The sequence below is a fragment of the Thermobia domestica genome, chromosome 11, assembly GCF_964235325.1.
Source record: "Thermobia domestica chromosome 11, izTheDome1.hap1.1, whole genome shotgun sequence".
Lineage (NCBI taxonomy): Eukaryota > Metazoa > Arthropoda > Insecta > Zygentoma > Lepismatidae > Thermobia > Thermobia domestica.
In genome coordinates this window covers 190,795,955-190,817,072 of record NC_137464.1, presented here as the reverse complement: position 1 = coordinate 190,817,072, position 21,118 = coordinate 190,795,955, and the positions used below count along the sequence as shown (strand labels likewise).

The window sequence follows — 21,118 nt, the reverse complement described above, 5'->3', positions numbered from 1 at the left end:
TAAACATGAACAAATAAAAGTGCCGGAAAATCAGTAAAATATTAACCAAACAATGATACGTTTTACTCATTTATATCGTTTCTGAGGTCGATGAAAGCGGTTGGACAGTACATTGGACTCTACTTGTGTTTAGTGAAGAGTTTTGTTATCTATTGTCATATCATTAATCTGATTGATTTGTTAGTGTTACCTACAAGTTGCATATACGCTGATGTTAACTAACTCTGCAGTCTAAACTTATCCTTGGTTATTAGTAAAATAGGGTTTATTGAGTTGTTCATGAGTACAAAGGTTGAGCATTGGAAATAGCTGCACCCAAGTGCACCTGTAGGACTCAGCCCTATCTAACTGCAAATGCATGATGAGTAATGTTGTAGTGATCGCAATCGAGATCTGCTACCTGAGCCTTACAAAAGGAAAGGGCATGTTGTCTTGTACGTAATTTGGATTGTCCTTCGTTCCAGAATCAATGTTGTAGTGAAAGTCTCATACGTAGTGCAGTGATAAACTATGAATCATGTGGAGCTGCTGTATATTACACGTCAATGCAATAGTATGTAAGAAGATTCCATACTAAATCTTTTAACCTTGCCGAAACAACGTAATCCTGAACTAAATTACATTCCAGTAAATATTAGTGTTTCTTCGAAGATGGTGCGAATGCAAAACCGCGAACTTTAATTTTGTATCCTAAGGCCAAACACACATTTGTTTTATACCGTCTTTTTATTAGCTGCATATACAGTTAGAGGGAGAGCACATTGAACCTGTAACCGCTTAACAACTGTCATACTTCGTACTGGTTAGCGATGTCCAATTCACGTAAGGCGTCAACATTCTATGTTTTCAATTTACAAACTGCATGTATGATTCACGATAGTAGATTTCAAGATGGCGGTTTTCATTGTTCTGTGTCCTTCCCAATTTCTCCTCATCTTTATTATTCCTCTATGTTGTTCCTTTGGTTATATTTTGCAGTATTTGACATTTATGCGAGGGGTTTCCACACTTTTGGACCACCCTGTATATATAACCGAGTATTGCAGCAGGGGTTCATCGAATCACTTTCACAGTAGTTGCAATCGATTCAGAAAGGATAATTACGTATAGAGCGGTAGACAGACGTCCGTCAACTTCCATTGTTTCGGAATAAACGATTTTTGACTGCTTTTTCTCAGTTTCCGACCACTGTGCGACGTGGCCCGGTGGCTCAATGTCGATCGAGCAGTGTTCAGCAGGTTATGGAGCAAGTTCCAGAGAACACAAAATGCTTCGAGTTGTTACAGTGGCGGTCGATCACGTGTGACATCGGTCAGGAATAATCGATATATCCGTTTGACAAGTCGAAGAAACAGGTCTGCAACAGCAACTGAAGTGCGTGTGGAGGTTGTTGCTGCCACTGGACGTCCTCTGTCAACGAGTACCGTACGCAAGAGCCTTCACGAAGGTGAGTTGTATGCCAGAAGACCAGTGGTGTATGTAGCCCTTACCCGGTGTCACAAGAGGCAGCGATTAAATTGGACAAGAGCGCATGTGAATTGGACCATATTGTAGCGACTACCATATTGAGTATTCCATATTCCACATAAAATTCATATATTCTTGAGTTAAGTACGGAATTTGATTCGAATTTTATTTCACGTTTATTTTCGTTAGTTAATCCATACAGAGTCATTATCGCTTGCCCCACTAGTCCATCGGTTTCCGTAATTCTACGAAAGTCAAGCAGCGGGCTTATCAGTACTTAAATGAGTGACCGAAGGGGGCAAACGCAAATTGTATTAATTTAGCATCGGCTCATCAAGTAAACCAGCAACAACGGTGTGTTGTTCACATCCTTGTACTTAAAATCACCTGCTGGTTTATTTTAGATCCTTCGAGGCTTCGTAACGGAGAATTTAGGTTAATTTAATACATTTATAATTTTATTTCTATAAAAGCTACGGATCGTATCTAATGTACTTTTATAAGATCAGAGATGTAGTATTTTTTTTTTTTCTGTGGTTCATTTGGCAATCTGCAGTGGTTTTTATTCTGGAAAACTATTTGAAAGAAAAACTCTGCTCTTTTTGAATATTAAACCACTCTTAAATCAAAAGAAATAGAACAGATCCGTCGCTTCCCCAACAGAATACAATATAACTAAAGATTTTGTTGTGTACTTGTTTGTGTTCGTTGTCTTTTGAATGAAGTGAAGAAGTTCCGTCAAATTTCCCAGACTTCAAAGGCCCTGTTCGCTGGAGAGAACTATTTTTGTAGATCTCGTATATAGTGTATGATTAAAAGACCAAATTAACAATATTTCATATAACAATAATAATGTTGATGGTTGAAATCATAGTATAACAACTAAGGTGCAGAAAGTTAAAAATAGTGATTGCCTTCAATCAGAATCTGAAAGGAGAACTTAACAGTGTAGTATGTAAACTGGGAATGAATGTATGCATTGCTTGTAAAAGATAACATACATCTATTTTATTTGAGGAGTGAAATTGTTTACCTGTCTTTATAATAATATTGAAGTCTGTAACAATCAATTTCTTCCTAATTCTACATTAAGACTATCTCATATTATTGCATCAAGTGCTGTTGTTTTTCTTGAAAGTTTGTTGCCAGATTCTTGATTTTCGTATTCATAAATAAAATTTTTCCTGTTCTAATTCAACAGTTGTGATAATTGGAGATTTTAAGTGCAAAACATAATTTCATTCAAGTTCGTAAATCGGGAATAAATGTAATATAAATACAGTTTAATATAATAATCACATCCATTCAGTCCTTTCTGTAGGGTTGCGGTAGCTCAGTAGTAGAGCGTTCACTTCTGGTGCGTGGGGTCTCTGATTTTGTTCTAGCTCTCGCCAAATGGATTTTGTGGTAGACAATCACCATGTGTGGAGATTTTCTCGGTGTTCTCCCGGTCGTTTCCCTCTTTAATTCCACCATTTTTCATTCATTCTTATCATAACTGTCTCCCTACAGTACATAAGAAACGTGAGATTTAATTCCCATTCACCCCTTCCCTACTTCCCCCGGTCTTCTCCATTGCTCTAGTTTCTAGCGTGTGTGCCTTTGGTGCATTTGGTCCTGGGTTCAATTCCCGGTGGGAGAGCACACACACAAAAAAATAATTTCATGATCTTTACTTTCATTAACCATCCGTCTCTTCTGGCCTAAAGGGCATTTGCGTAGAACGCTAAATTTAAAATTTCATTTTTCTTACAAAAAAAAAAAAAGAAAAAAAAAGAAAAGAAAAAGAAAAAAGAAAGAAAGAAAGAAATGAGTCATGTACGCTAGTTCGAGAATCACTGAATTATAGTATTTGTCATTTTATTTTTCAGCTGAAGCCAGTGGTGGATATAGTACAACACGAAGTTTCTCAGGTTCAGTTCGGGATGAGTTCCAGGGAAGCGAACAGAGCACGAAGAAAAGCTAGGCTTGTAGCGAAACAAAAATCGAGGGAGAATTCCGAAGCAGCAGAAGGTGGCGAGGAGCCAGATAGGAAGAAATTGAAGTGTGAAGATCCTGTCAAAATTAAAAGTGAAGAAATCCCGTTAACACCTGTTGACAGTGTTCCTGATAGTACTGGTTCTTGGGGAGAGGTAATAGGGTTGCTTCAGTTTTCTTTAATAGTGATTTCTGTGCTTTCCGGTAATGAAAGTATGGCCATTATATGTAGTGGGAGTTAGAGTTAAAAGAGATTGATAAGCGATCAGGAAAACTGAAAATGTGATCTCTCACAAACCAGATAGAAAAACTACTGTTAAGGCAGGAATATACGGGATTCAAATATTTTGTAGAATTATGGTACATGTGGCGTTAGTGTGGAAGCAGAGCAGCAACTGTATTAGTTGGGACTATTAAGTGCAAACTTCTTTATTTTTCAAATCTTAATCTATATATTAAAATGATAGGTTTATGTTTGTCCCCAATCCTTTCGACAATGAGATCTCGAAAACGACACGTGCTAGAAACGTGCCGTTTTCCTGGTCGATTCCAAATTTTGTGTAGATTGTCTAGTTTTCATTCAAATTTTCAAAAACTGTGTAATTATTGTTCTATTCAACATTTTAGGGGCAGTTTTGAACCCATAAGGTTAACATTGTCGCAGGCCGAAACTACGGTGCTAGGCAACCAGTAGAGAAGTTACGTATGGCGGGTTGACGGACGTTGCAGACGCTTTGCTTAAATTCAATGGCAAAACCTATTACATGCTGGCAACTTCAAAGGCCTCAAGAGACACAATGAGACGTACTCGGATTTATTAGAAAAAAATTTCCACTTGATATCGTCCTATCCTTCACTTGTGTGAGTAAAGAGACATGCACAGTGGGAAGGAGATTCATAGTCATAACAGAACAATGCTCTGAGTAGACAGTGCAGGTTCAGCTAGTTGTTCTAATATTTTTAAAAGTATGTTTATAAAATCTAAAATTATTATTCGTAACAATATTTTAAAAGTATAGCAGTTCCACACTAATGCCATCTATACGACAATTCAAGCGAATACTTCAAAACTACAGGTCACTGTCTATATAACCGTCGTACGTCTTGGTTACTGTGGGTTACCTGTGTTGTGATTCATTTGTGCATTGCGTTAAAAAAAGTTTTATCTAAACTGGACTTGTAATGTTGAAGTTCATTCAGCTCACAGTGAATGTAAGCGTATCTTATGTTCATGTTGCAAACTAGTGTATCATTTCGGTTACTTGTGTTGTTACCTTCAACGGAACCCTAAATTTTCCAATCAACTCATATTATGACTGAAATATGAGCTACAAATAAATTATTTTTTCGTATTGTTTTGTCGGCTGATGGGTTTTCATCCAGCGTATCTACTGAAAATCGAACCTACGCTAATAGTAAGTTATGAAGCATTTACAATCATGAGAACTTTATTTTGCGTAACATCATGTTTAAAAATCCTTGAGTAACAAGAAGTGTGAAAATTATCTCACCTTTTTTGTATAATTTCAAACTTATTGCTTGCGAGACCTTTGAAACGGAAGTAGTGTCAATACGGACATCAAGGATTTAAATAAAGGAATGTACTTATTGGAGAAAACAAGTACAACATAAATCTTGTCCACAGTCTTAAACAGTATTGCACCTACAGGTTTTTTATGCCGAAAATGTGAGGCCTGGAATCTTGAATTTCGAAAATTCGGTTGTGCTCTTAAACGCCCAAGACTTTATAAAGACAAAGATACGTTTAAAAAAACCATTGTGATTTTAAATTCAATGAATACTGGCACACAAAAAACTAACATGAATTGCCAACTTAAACTTCAGCAAAAGAACATATACCGTACTCACTATTTCACAGGAGTCACCGTCACTTCACCGGTGAAACTTCACGACCGGCCCTATGCCCCTTAGGCTAAGGAGACGGAGTTAAGACAATGATGATAGAAGAATTGTTGGAATGAAAAAGTTGGATGAAACGGGAGTACCCCGAGAAAACTCACGAACTTAATTGGCCGGTTATCAAACCAGGAATCTTACGCCAGAGGGAAGCGTTCTACCACTTAGTCATTGTATACCCAACATTTTAGGAGTGAGCTTGTAGCCATTACCTCTGCAGCGAGAGTTCTCTGTTTGAACCTACGTCTCTATATGGATTTTTGTATTAAACGAAAAACTAGTAGTTATTCCTATAAACTAGATGAGACTGGTGAAATGGGGACAAATTCAAGCGAATGTTAGTGGAAGGATTAATGGAATGAAAATGTGGGTAAATGAGAGAACTCCGAGAAAATCCACGAACACTATATTATCTACTACACACACATGATTAGGATCAAACTTGGCATACTTCTTATTAAAGATGAAAGCCCTCTACCATAGCCAACGTGTCCCTCTTTCCTTAAGAAACCAGAATTATACACGGGGAAGGGAAGATTTGGATAGGTTGTGAATGGGATTCTACAATAACAAAAGTAATCAATAAAAAAATACAGCTGCTCTTCAAGTGTAATTTATTCGCGGGACGACACGTACGTATATTTTTTTTAACAATGTAAAAAAAAAAAAAAAAAAAAATGTCGCTACATTAAAAAGACCAAAAACCTAACTGAAAGTTTCCGAGGTTAGCAACTACTCGGTTACAATTGTGTATATTTACATGCTACTTTTTTCCAGTTAGTTGTGAATGCAAAACCTCACTGATGTTATTTCTCAATATTAATTAATTAATGAAAAAAAAAAAAAACTTACTAGATTATTTCCAGGATTAACAGTGTAAGAAGAAGTGGATTATGTGAATAAAGCAACTATATTCTCTTCAGGATGACGTAGGATTAACCTCAATATACAGGATTTTTTGAAAGGAGAAAATTAAATTATATGAAATTTCAATTTTTACGTTGCACAATAAAGTGCTGTAGGGTAAAGGGGACAGATGATTAACGATAGTGAATAATTGTGAAAGGAATTGATGAGATAAGAATGTAGGAGGAAAGTGGAGAAGCTTAAGAAAACCCACGGATGCCACGTTCTGTACCACAAACTCATATGGCCTGGGATCGAACTAGGGAACCTTCATACCAGAGATCAGCGCTTTATCATTAAGCCGTCGAGATTCTGCAAGTATACTTATTTTCCTGTGACTACAGAATGCTGATTAATTTTATCAAAATTTTATATTAGACTAACTACCTAGGGAATTAAACTGATGCATGTTTACAAATATTAAGTATCGTATACGTTAATGTACATATTTATTTAATTGACGAAATTTTCAGTAGGTATTCCTTTTTTTCTTAAAAACATCTGTGTCATACCAATTAAGATCCCAAACTACAATTGACGGTAGAAGGTGTGATTAGAAAGGTAGATATTAAAAAAAAAAAAAAAAAAAAAAAAAAAAGCCGCTAATAATGAAGAGAATACCCATTGAAAATTCCGGCAATTAAATAAATATATATTTGCAATTACTGAAGTTAGTTAATAGTTACTAGATTGTTGTATTTACTGTTAAAAATAGATATTGATGGAATAAAAGAATATTTACGAATTACTACTGATTATTCACTCTGCTTGTATCGGTATACTCATCATCTCTAAATCTGGTAGCAGAGTGCATTCCAGAGTAATTGACAATAAATGTTACGTTTGAGTGTTATATAAAACCACATCTTCAAGATTTCATATGGTAGAATGTTACAAGTCACTTAGCTATTCAGTGTGCGAATTATTTCAAAAGTGTGTAACATTCCATCCTTCAGATAATACTCGAAAAAAGCTTCTGGTATGACAGTTCTGAGTATGATAATGAACTGTCAAGAAAAGGCAGCATAAAGACTGATTGTGTTAATTCAACACCAGTACTTGCTGCGAATCTTTAAATTTTATTTCATTTCATCCTGCTAATATTTATATGCATGCCCAAACTTACATTTTTTTTATGAATAACTTAAGCACTACGTTTCTAAGTTTGCAGTTACATAAGGATCAATATCTTCTTCTAGGCTGTGGAGTGGCCATTTGAAAATTTCTGTGACCATCTGTGCCAAGATCTTTTTAGTCCAAGTTGGGAAATTCGACATGGATCTGCTACCGCTTTGCGAGAAGTAATACGTATTCACGGTAAAGGAGCAGGAAAGGCAGCCGATTTACCAAAGGAAGCAGTAAGTACTTCTTTGTCATCTTCATTACGAACTAACAAATAGTTAAACATTCCTCTAAATAGTATACGTCTATTGCATTAATCATTAGTAATTAGTTTACCTTGGGTTCGGAAATCTGAATTTTAAACCTACTTTTCTTATTGAAAGTATATGAGTAATTCAGCTGTTATTTCATTACTCTATATCCGCTATAGGTGCAAATTTCGATGGATTTAGAATCAAACTCGGATCTCTGGCGTACTATAGAGTCGACGCGTCGGTACGCCGGAGACTCTGGTTCAATTCTCAGTGTAGTTGCACTTTCATTTTATGAATTTTCATACAACACAGAGGTCTTTTGTTATTTCTGTTTCCTACCCAATCGATTTGGATAACTAAATCACACTCTCTTGAGTTGTTCTAAATGATATAATGAAATAATGCCGTACACTAAGATTTTGTTAATTGAGATGTAATCATAAATACTGATGGTAATGATAGACTGACTGTTCTTTGAGATTAATCATCACAAGAAACCACATTATTAAAAATAAAATTTATTACCTGTTAAAAGATTTTAAAAAAATCAGTAGTAGCTTGTTAAGCACCTATAATTTCAAATACAGCACAAATATTCTTCCATGCGACTACATTATGAATATACTACAGTAGTCCAGTATCGTATCGTCAATGCACTTTCTGTAGTTTTTATATGCACAAACATTAATTCTGTTATATTGATAATTTTTACAAACAAAATACACTTGCAAAGCAGTGATTTTTTGTTGTGTGAACAATGCAACTAAAAAACTCACTAATTTAATTTCACTTACATATAAATAAATTACACTCAACTAATGAAGTAATGAGGCAACTATTTCGAAAAATTTCAGTGGAGATGATTAACCTACTTACTTAAAATGAGAATTCTTACCCTACCTATCTCTGTAAAAGGGTTAATTTGTATGCAAAAATATTGATCGGATTGTAAAGTAGTTCTAAATGAAAATATTTTTTAGCTATTCTTGTATTAGAGTAGATATTTTATGCATTAGTGTTCTGAAAAATATATAGCTTCTGATTTCTTTTTAACAGATGGAACAAGTCCATCAGTCATGGTTAGAAGATATTTCGCTTCGAATTGTGTGTGTTTTAGCACTGGATAGGTTCGGGGATTTCCTTTCTGATCAAGTTGTTGCTCCAGTACGAGAAACTTGTGCACAAGCTCTTGGTAAGTGTATTACTTGTCACGAAATTTAACCATATTCTACATTTAAATTATAATGCGTCATAAAATGGTGTGTGTGTATATATATAGGGCGCAAAATTTCAGTCTGATGCACACGGCAATCCAAAAATGATGGTCGCCAGTATTTCTCACGTACAAATTATGAGAAGCCCCCTCCCTCCTTCCATGACCTTGGTTTGACAACATTTCAAAACCAGACAATTAGATTTAGGGTAATCAGTATTGAATTGGACAATTCATATACGTGTTACAAAAATATCTTACCTTAAGACTTCACGTTTGTGTAACGCTCTTTGTCTTTGCACCGAAGTACAGTTATAGATTGCAGTTTTCGGAGAAGGCCCATTGACGGAAATTGTCAGCAGATCATGCAGTGTGTCAATCTTCTGGAATTCCTGTTAACTCTGTTGATACTGCTGAAGCCACTCTCACATGAAGCAGTACTCATAGGTAAAACTGCTCAAAATGTGACAGTTGGAAGCAAATTTGGGAATCTCGTCTCACTCAGTGACAATTATTTTCATGCGAAACAGAAACTGTGCAGCCCTGTGAGTTTAGGCAGAAACTATTTCTACTGAACACGGATAACCAGCTCTAAATTTCTTGTCGCCAATGGCGACCTGGCAACCGGAAATTTTGCGCCATATATATATATATATATATATGAAATTGGGCTAAAAACCTAAATAGACCAAAATTGGTTCATATAAGACTTTAATGAAGAAATTAAAACTTTTGTATTGTGCAAATTTCCTTTTGTTTTGACATTCATCTGCAAGCTATTATCTCTTTGAATGATCTTCGTACACATTGTAGAATTAAGTAAAATATTGTAATACAAAGGATTTGCTTCCATTTGTATATACTGCCAGCTTATTTTATTTACTGTTTAAAAAAAATCTGTTTACATTTTTTGCAAAAAAATTTTATTGAGAGATACTTGGCGTTTCGTTTCTGCTTATCATAAAACAGATTACAATAACTGAAGTAAGGTGGACATGGATATGAATAGTTCGTTCGTTATAAGTATTACGTTTCTCCAGGAATATTACTATTATATAGCCCTTGTAATCGAAAAATTCGAACCTAGTAATAAATTCAGAAAATATTTTTGATCAGTAAATAGTGAAACCTCTTTACACAGACTAACGCTCATGACCAACTTTTACTGGAATAGTTATAGTTCAATAAGAGTAATGTATTAGGACCTTCTTAATGTCGACCACCCCTTCCTGTGACTGGCGACCATCAGTTTTTACTAGAAAATATCGTTGACATCTCCAAGACGACCAGTTAATTGCAAACACGTTCCGGCAGGTGAAAGATTACGTATCGTATTAATAGACAGTAACCAAATAATGCTAATGATGAAAGAAAAAAGTAAACCTCAGGAAGTGTAGTTGGTGTGCCATTGGAAATACGGAGCAGTCATGTAAAATGAAGCTTCCACTACTCTGCTCCTAAGTGATATCCCAAGAGAATTACCAAGCTTGATTTTGACAAAGAAGTTATCTGGGACAAAATGAATTACATCAGGAAGAAAACATAAGTTGTACGAATTTTTCTAAAATGATTGACACAATATAATAAAATAGAGCCAAGACTGATTATCATCTTTCCTCAACGAATTATTTTTATTCCTTCATTTTACGTTGCGGTAAAGTTTGCGGAATAGTTCCTGAGCTTGCGAGTTGTTCAAGAGCTTGAAAAGAATTTCTTAATTTTAACGATCCATATTCATTTATTTATGTAAAACAACAAAAAAACACAATAACCCTACAGTTCATTTTCCAGCCTCCCCTTATTGTAATTCACTGCCTGATTTGAAAAACCACGATAAATAATTTAACCTTTTTAAATCTTTTCCGTGCTCAAGTCCTTTCTCTGCACGCTGTTCTATTCCCGATGTTGGTACTTGCCTTAGACACACCAGTAACAGTTCGGAGTCCATTTTAATGCGGTAGATCCTGTCTTATAGAGCCTTAGTGCTGATAAAGAACGTTAAACTTGTCAGTTAATCGAATCTTTTATTTCTATTAGTTTATATGCTGCGCGTTGTACAGGGTCTTCGAGAAAGAATGGTAGGGTTTCGTGAGGCTGCTCTGCAGGAGTGATGGCACTTGGCTGGTTAAATAATACATTATTTCGTTTGACAGTTCAAATAGTTTATGCATTGCAAAAGGAAATCCATTGCTCCAGAATCCACTATACTGTGAGAAGAAATTACTGAAATAAATTTGTATGTCAGTATATTTCTATGTGCGCATCTTTCACACACAGATGGAACACCCCTTCACTTTGCTTGTATTGTTTCATACTGTGGATGTTCGTTTTGGAGATCGATAAATCCAACGTCAAGGACCCACCTCTTGGCCCTCACAAAGCTCCGACTTCAAACCATTTGAGTTTTTCTTGCGAGGTTTATAAAAGATATTGTGCACCGTGTTTGTTACACTAGACGTGCTCAACAAGGTCTAATGTGAAATTGATAATCACGTGTAAGTGTATCGTGCTGTTGCACACACAGAAATATTGAAATGCAAACGTACTTCTTCTGCAGGCTAATATTGTTCCAGTACGTGGGTACTTTTGTCGACTATTTTTGCTGAGGAAACCCGAAATCAGCTTAAATCATCCTCATGCTTGATATATTCAGTGGTGATTATGAAATTATATAAATTTGAGTATATTAATACGATGTTACGTATTATAAATTTTCAGTTAGAATGGGAGCATCATACACTATACATTACCCCACAAAAAATATCTGCGACGTATAAATGTGAAGTTCACTTAACTGGTTAATTATTACACGATTTGTGTTTTTTTGTGTTGCATATATTTTTGAATACTGCCTTCTTCTGAGTTCTTAACGTTGGCCACTACATTCAATCAACATCTTAGAAAGCAAAGAGCGGTTCACTTTAGCCATATCATATTATTATCCATACTTGTGATTTTTAGTAATTTATCATAAATATACAAAATTTGTACTTAAAGGAAGACCAGAAAAATTGGAGTAATAAGTTTATAATATTTATCCTAAACTTTGCTAAATTGCCTAATTTCGAACGTTATCATATGGGCGCAATTAGTGATTTACACAAAATTTGTACTAAGAAGAAATTACGGTGTAATAATATTAAAGCTTACAGTGCTTAGTGATTTAATATTTATTGATTAAATTAGTAATACGGAATCCTATTCTGTCTAATTTTCTTTTTCGATATTGAGTTTGATTTTTTTTTTTTAATTATTTTTTTATCCCGATGTAATATGCCTCCAAAACATCCCCTTTTGTTAATGATGAAGCTCGATGCAAAATGAGAAGCTTGTAAAATGTTTTTTGTCGCAATATAGTGAATTCTGGTAGTACTGCATACTTTTTTTTCTCACTGAAATATTTGGGTTGCCAAACAAAATGGTATATCATTCAACCACCCAAGTACCATCGCTCCCACACAACAACCTCACGAAACCCCATCATTTTTCTCGTAAACTCTGTATATAATTTTTCGTATAAATTTAAACGTTTTAGGACAGTGCTCGACGGGATACATTATCTCGAACGTAGCAGTAAGTCCTCCTTTTACTTTGCTGATGTGCTACCAGTACACTACCCAATCCGCTTCTGACCATGTACATTCTTGACACTTGAAATCGGTGCCCAGCTTTGCGGATTACATTGGGGGGATTTACGACAAGCTATATAGTTAACTCTCATGTAAAACGAAAAGTAAATCTTTTTAGTTAAACTTTTCAAATGCATAACAGAAAACCTGAATGGAGTTCTATTTTGTTTCGTGGATCTAATCTCAAATGTGGTACCTGGAAGAAAATGCATAACGTGGTAACCCATTCTTATCCTGTTTATACGTGTTTTGTAGAAAGAAACTAATTAGGCTATAAATTCTAATTTCTGGTGTTCATTGTTAATTAAAAAAGGATCATACTTATATATGAAACATGCTTCCCATCAGCTGCAGTTATAGTGTAGAGTGTAACACAAAAACTAATTAATTTAAATTGAGCTGGTATAATTTAGTTTTATTAGTTGTCAAATTATGTTTCAGGTTCCATTTTGAATTTAATGAGTCCGGAAGGAGTTAATGGTGTGATGCATGTCTTACTTCAGCTTCTGACTCAGAAAGAATGGGAAGCCAGACATGGCGGCCTCTTGGGTTTAAAATATCTTCTGGCTGTGAGAGAGGTAAATAAATGATTTAGTCTAGTTGTTCCTTACGTACAGGTCGCATCGTTCAAGGATAGGAGGAAGATTAAGTTTTACGATTAATGTTTCCTTGTTAAAACCTATGCTATCGTCTTGTTATCTGTATCCATACTCTCTTAGAAGAATAAGCATCTACTTTGTGGAAATAATGATTAGGGGTTTCGAAGCGTGTCCACGAAGTGTTTTCCTAAGGCGGCAAATACAAAGAAGACAGTGAACTTGAAACCTTTATTGCCACAGATACGCACAAGTGACGCTATTTTTCCGCGTACTAACCACCAGGTCATTCCACTGAAAATTACACGGTGGTAATTGCACGACCATTTTTGTAAATCCTAACTTGCACACATAATGGTACATGTTTCATGAACATAACGGTACGATTAAAAATATCTGATTCCATTCGGTATGCCCACGGCAGCCATATTTCCAATATAGCATGTGGCAAATCATGAGAAAATCAGGATGGACGCGAAATGCAATATCTCAGAAATGAAAAATGATACGGATATGAAAATAAACACTAGTGGAAAGGTTACGAGGTGACCTTTAATGCAGTGCTAAATACCTTTTTATCACCCCAGTTTCAGATACCTTAAATAATACCATAGTCTTAAGCCCCATAGCAGAACATCCCGCGATCTGCGATGTGATCGCAGAAAATTTACCGCGCCTGTGCAGAAAATTGCGAGGAAAAAAAAAAAAAAAAAAAAAATATATATATATATATAGCCAACAGAAAAGTGTAAAAACATACCTGCTATGTGTAGATATCTTAAATGCACGGGCGACTCGCATAAGTATAGTTTGAACTGTTTTTTACATCTCATAAACCGTATTTTTAAGAATCACAAGTGTTTCTTCTGCAGGAATCTTGCAGAAAATTTTTGACTTACAAAAGCTCATCACAGAGAGACAAAGAATCGGAGTCGTAAGTGAGCATCATCCAAATTACCATTTTTTAAGCTCCAAAAATTATGGAAGGAAGTTGAGACAAAAATGTCCTATATGGACTTCATTTCTGTTTTCACATAACGTACAGCTGGACGAAATAGGAGATAGAAATGAAAAATGATTTTAGAAGGCATCAAATGTGATCACAAATGGGATTTTGTCAGTGTTTGCACTTGAGTATCTGGTAGAAGTGCAAAAAATTTTAAACTTAGGTTAAATGACTTCTAGTTCATAATGTACTACGGTAAAATACCAGAGTTTTATAGATGGCAGGTATACAAACCGTAACGTTGGAAATTTACGTATAAAATGTCACGATATGGACAATATTTTGTATTTCTTCCAGGTATAATATGTACAATATATGAAATTGGAACTAAACAGAACTAGAACAGTAAAATACCATGTTACTAACAAAATATGAACAAAAAATGTCCTAAAAAGCGCGTATGATAGTCTAATAAGGATGCACTTATATCAATTTTCGTTGCATAATTTTTCTGTAAAACGATAGCTTCTTCCTGTAGATTTAGTAGTCCCACAGGTATAAGTATTCACAAAACGTGTGACAAAGGTATCCAGGATGCATCAATTGACCTCGCAAGTGATTTTTCTTGGTCCCACTGGTTTAAAGATTCGAACGCACTGAAACACGCCACTACGCTACTCCTCCTACATTTTGGTTATAGTTTATTTTGATCGGTCGCCAAGGCAATTATAATGAGCCTAACGGATTTGAATAATTCATGAAAGTATTAAAGTTTTAGTATGTTAAAGGCAATGGACTTCCGAAATTATATTTTTTCTTTTAGTTACATGACCGTGTCCACAATGGAGGAATGAGGACTAGTCGTTTTCAATCAAAAGAATGATACGAAATTACCTTTTCTAATGTAACTTCATGCTATTGTTTGTTTGTAGTACCGGAAATTCGAAGTTAGCAGTAGTCTGGTGTTTGGCCGATTCATATTCAGTTGTTGCAAATAATTGAATATGGATCGGTACCCTTTTTGGTAAACTGAGAATTAATATGAATGTACGAATCATATTTGAGTAGTAAATTCCTAATAAAATGGTATTGTTAAATTAAATTACCATATTCATTATTTCCTTCTTCATGATAATGCACCACCTCATGTTTTATTCATTAGGCTTCTGATGATATAAATATCAAGATATAACAGTTATATGACGGTTTATTGTTATAACGATCGCAAGAGTGTAAATATATATCAGCATTCAGCTACACACATTAAATATGATCTTTATGGACTTTCGAGTTTAAAGTAATTCTGTTCAATTGTCATACATTACGAGTATCACACCAAAACTATCTTACTACATATTCCCAAATTATATTAAACACTAAAGTCAAATGTCAGGTACTACCCAGTATTAATACATGTAGAATCAAATATCTCAATTCCACTAAACATTTTAATAAATGAAATGTTTATTTGAACATACAGAAAGAGGTTGGAAGAAAAAAATATATGTATAAAAGAATTTAATAAAATTCAAAAGTAAGATTTTATTTTTTTAATTCGCAAAACAGATTTAACTAATGAGTTACGAGAAAATGGTATTAAATTTGAGATTAATAAAGTATCTAACACATCGGTAACTAAATCATTAAAACAAGTGAATACACATTTTAAGAAGTTTCATAGCGTTCGAGTATGTGAAGTTTTAATAAACATGTCTAGCAAACAAAATTTATTTCTTAGCTGCACTAATAGTGTGGAATTACGATCAATACTATTCGAGGGATGGTTGATAATAAAGCATCCAATAGTGAACCACGTTCCTTGAGATACTTGAAAGTTTTAAATTAGCGAAGTAACATAATGATAATAATAAAACAAAATCCTTGAAGAAATTGGAATTAATTAGAACTTTGTGTCAGTTTTTTAAATTGATGATGCTCGTGGAGATCTGTATTGAACAATTGTAACTTCATGGACTAACATTTTAGTATTTCCACTTAACATAACAACCGCAAAGACATCTTATATTAGGATATATATATATATATTTTGGGTCAGCTTCTTAACTTTGATTTCACTAAATTGGAAAGATATAATTTGGTATTCCTAAGTGCTTGGTTTAGACTTTTACTATATTACTTGCCACCACTGATTTTGAAATCACTGTTTCACTGAGAAGTTGATGCATAACTATGTCTCTTCACACAAATTTACAAATTTTAACAGTATTGAATGTTGCGTATAAACAAACATTGTACTATGAATTGTATTAAAATGAGCAAACATATATATTTAAAAAATCAAACAAAACATGGCTAGCACCCCAAATGGCAATTCGAACAATCTACTGTTAGGTAGGGACTCGACGAAAATCATGTAGAATCAGAAAATACATGGCTAACTATACATTTCTTTACTTATTTCAAACATTTCGTAATGATTAATTATGTGTGTTTCATCGCAACATTATAATTCCCTGTAATCATATAACATATCACAATTCAGTTTTACATTTCAACCCTTTTCACACATTACGGTCCTCATTACATACATGTATAGAATGCTCTTCGGTGCTAGGAAGCTTTACTTTATTATATACCTGACAACATGACTTCGGGTGAATAAAATTATTAAAACAAGGCTACTTCATTAATAGGTAATTGAGTTAAAAAAAAAAATAGTATTTGTAGGTTAAAGAGTTTTCTCTAAATACATTCAAATCTATCACCAATTGTAACAAATATGACGAGAGAGAACAAAATCAGGATGTATACGGTGATTCTTCCAATCCGAAACAGTTACAAATTATAATTTAAAATAAAGTTTTAAGCTTTGGTCAGTGTCTCTTTTGTTAAAACAATTAATCCAAAGCCATGAATAGTCTTACTATACTCAGTTCAACGAGAAAATACGATGTCAGTTAAGTTATGTCGCAGGAAACCGGAAAATAAATAAATAAATCACTTGTATTGAAATATTAATTTACCACTAAATAACTCAGCTCGCTACAATCCAGAAATACGACCAAAGAAGGTACCAAATAGGCCCGAAACGTAATCACTGAGCATATATAATCTGTGTACACTACAAACCAACATACAATCAGCTAGAAAGATCTTAACGACCACTACGAATTGACGCTCAAACTTCTATGTCGATATATTAACATGTTAGGGAGAAATGGAGGGGGTGGGGGGGCTATTAAGATAAAGAGATAGGTAGAACAAGAAAGAGTAAGGATTCGAATGAAATTCAGACGATTAGTTAATTAATTGAGAGTAAACTAAAACTGCGGGTCGTTTTTTAAATTTCTTTGCAACAGTTTTAAATGCCAAATATATTTTTCCCCTATTCCAAAAATATTGCTAGCATAAATTTAGACAACTACCCAACTCGTAGCCCTCGTTAATCTTCAAAAGGTGCATAACTTTTGTAGTATGAAGAAGAAGTAAGAAATGGACATTGTTAGTTTCCCACGCTAACGAAAGCACGCGTTTAAACATTCGCTGAATATCCAAGCTACTTCATAAACTCCGAAAGAATACCGCCCCCAAATATCGGGGGGAATTGAAATGTCCCGACATGACCGCTGGAATTGCTGTCCTAGCATGGAAAACCAAGAGAAAATGCCCTAGGCGCCACCCTTAGATTCCCCGCATCCTAGTCGCTGTAATTTCCAGAAACGTCCATGTCGGTTATGGCCGATGTACATCGAAGAAGTGGTTTGCCTGCTTAATTTTGAAATATTCTAAAAAAAGAAATTGTGGTAGTTTTAAATGTCCGTAGAATACAGGAAAATAGTAAAGCACTGACTCCAATCCAAGAAAATAATAAGAAGGAAAAATAATAATAATAATAATAATAATAATAATAATAATAATAAAATTCCGACATTTTGGGAAAGAAAAACTGCCAAAAATACAAAAATCAGCTCACAAAGATATGCTCGCCACAGACATGCGCCGCGTTTCTAGAACGTAAACAGAAATATATATATATATGCTAAGGGAGCGGCGTGTTATGTTATAGTAGTGGGAAGTCAATAATAAAAGTTTGAACATCGTCCCTATCGATTTTCTCCTTGCATTTAACAGATTCCGAAAATTCGAAAACGAAATCGCAGAAAACAAAAATTGCATCCTCCTAAATCAAAACACACACACATATACAACACGTTGTCTTCTGCACGACATACATACATAACGTAAGTCACCCACTTGAAATAATGTTTGGACTTAAGCGGTAAACTATTTCCTTGACGCTCGGCAGTAAGAAATACTTAAGTGTAGATTATAACTTCCATGAAATAGTTTTAGTTGAAATGCTATCCGCATCAGTGAAGTGCCATCATTCAGTTGTGCATAAACAACGTAGTAGAGTAAAAGAATCCATATACATAATTGTATATACTGATGAGATACTACTTTGACACTATATCTGAATAATAAGCAGTCGTTCCGTTACGAAAGTTCACTATTATGCTGTTGGTTTCTATCTCAAGTTTAATTTTCCTTCACTGCAACTTCTAAGTTAATCCAACCAAATAGCTTTTCGCTCCCAACACATACCGAATTGTTCAATTTCGTCAGCAGCAAATACAGTTATCGCAAGACGCCGAAATATCACATGCACTCATCATTACGCATGTCCTTACATTAACCGTGGCCTATACTCAAAATAACATGGGGCCATTTATCAATGTTATAAATTATTATTAATGTCGGGGCAAGACATTTTAATGTCTAAAATCTCTTACTCGTCGGTAAATTATTTGTATTTATATTTATTTATTATCAGTACATTACGTTATAGCCACAACACAGTCAAACACAATTTGACTTTATTTCTACACATATACCCCCTTGCAGAACATTTCCGCCACAAAACCATACCCTTATTTTCCTAAAATAAACATATATAAGACAGTAAATGTTAGCCAGGTAAGTGACATGGCTACCATTTACAACACGAAAAACACGCTGATGAGGTTACATTTCATGTCAGTGGAACAGTTAATCGTCATAACTGCAGAATTTGGAGGGGGGAGAGCATGATTCTCCCAAACTTAATGTCTGGTGCTGTTTGATGGAAGATCGTGTGATTGGTCCTTCCATTTTTGTAGAAAAAACAATAAACGTGGACGTTTACTATGACATCTGACAGTGCGTCTTTCCCCAAATGGACGATATTGAGACGGAAAAGGAGCTTGTGTTTTTCCAACAAGATGGCGCCTCACCTCATTACAATAACCATGTGCGTGCAGTTCTTGACACTCGCTTTCCAGGAAGGTGGATAGGCAGGGCTGGCCCAATACCTTGGCCACCACAAAGCCCAGGATTTACCCACTGGACTTTTTCTTTTGGGGCCACATAAAAAATGTTGTGTACAGTGAAAAGATCAGAGACATCAATCATTTACACGAAAGAATCATCGCGACGGTTGGGACAGTTACACCTGAAATGTTGGTGAATACGTGGCGAGAAGTGGAATATCGTCTTGACGTGTGCAGGGCCACGTTTACTGCCCTAGGGAAACTCCCTTTCTAAACGTGTCTCGTATTAGAATATTGTTGTAGAAGTTTATTAGTTTTATAGCCTGTGCTGCTTCTAATTACTGGTACTTGAAATTGAAAAAAATGCGAACAGAAAGCGATGTGGAATTACTCAGTTTTTGAGTAAAGATATCTAAATTATCGGTGTTTTTCACGTCAGATTTAAGTGTCGTTAATCGGAAGGGAACGCCAGATGTCCATCTTAAGCAATTCAGACTAATATTCGCATCGGATATTCAGGACAAAGTAATGTGAAATAGCTAAGTTTTTTGTGCAAATTTTTTTGACATTTGTTAATTTAAATTTTGAGCACCAGTAAGTAGAAAGAAAGGACAGGTTATAAAACCAGAATACTTAAAAAAACAATGTTTTAATAACACCGAATCATTATTTCTCCAGAGTAGATGTTTGTTCTATTCGAGTCTTGAATGTAAGTGATAAATAGATAGCATAGGTTTTCAAGAAGAGCACTTAAAGAACCTTACATTTTTTTTAAGGAGACGGATCAAAAAATAGTTCTTCAAGTAGTGTAATTATTATTATTATTATTATTATTATTAATTATTTAAGGGATACACTGAATACTTGGCACTAAAATGTTGCAATTGAATTGCGATTTGAATGCTTCGGTGAGTACTAAATTTCCATTATAATTATCACTTAAAACCTTAGTTGTAATGACGAATAGTGGAGTTTATACAGTCAGAATAAAAGTAAGTCACAGCTAACGTTAACTCGTCCCCTCCAATCGTCATACACAAGTTCCATTCGCCCAAGTCAAATAACTATTTAGAACTTCTTTTAGGGTGTTAAATACAAGAAAAGCTGTTAAATAAAAATATTTTGCCTAAACAGGTAATGCGATTTGTAGAAAAAGTTTAACTACTACTCTAGAGATAGGGAGAATTGGGAACCGCAGACTTTCTCATTCTGAATATGTTGTTAGTAATATCTAGAAATAAAACATTATAGAAAAATCGGAGTGACTTCTACTGGTTTCTTTGCTCCAAAGTAACATTCTATTATAGCGTAAAATCGGTGAGTCTGTCCCATCTTCTCTCGGAACTAGAAAGAATAACTGCTTACTCGTTTCATTAGTGGAGTCTCTTATTTTATTATTTGTTATTGATATTTTCACAGTTTTTAACTGATTCACTGTAAGTTTTATTACCATTAATAAAATGTTCCAGAAACTATTCGTCCAAATAAATGATAATTTTACCACACTGCGATGAATGTGTGTATCCTGACTTGAGGAGGATGGTTGATTGGTTAGTATGATTTTTTTTTTAAATCTTATAATTGATAATAAACAGCAACAATGCTTTTCTGTAAAGCGTGAAATTATTTTTCCAATAATTAGGAAAGTTACAAAAAAAAAAAAAAAAAAATCCTTGTCCAATCAAAGAAAGTGGTACACCACTCTAAAATAGAATTTTATTTTGTAACAGAGGTGAGTAAAAATAACTGTTGTTTAATGTGCTCTGCGCTCAAAATTTGCTAGAAATATATTACTGTTAGCATATCACGGTTCTTAGATTA

The 21,118-nt window shown here is 34.6% G+C and overlaps 1 protein-coding gene across 3 annotated transcripts in view; it reads left to right on the top strand.

Moving 5' to 3' along the window:
* The window catches only part of Hel89B (histone acetyltransferase 1), a 170,501-nt gene that overhangs the window by 30,428 nt on the left and 118,955 nt on the right, over positions 1 to 21,118 (top strand). For all 3 annotated transcript variants that reach the window (XM_081731440.1, XM_081731439.1, XM_081731438.1), the window contains exons 6-9: positions 3,339 to 3,599; positions 7,467 to 7,625; positions 8,700 to 8,835; positions 12,927 to 13,063. In XM_081731440.1, the coding sequence (XP_081587566.1) occupies positions 3,339 to 3,599; positions 7,467 to 7,625; positions 8,700 to 8,835; positions 12,927 to 13,063 (693 nt within the window). The remainder of the gene's footprint in view (positions 1 to 3,338; positions 3,600 to 7,466; positions 7,626 to 8,699; positions 8,836 to 12,926; positions 13,064 to 21,118) is intronic.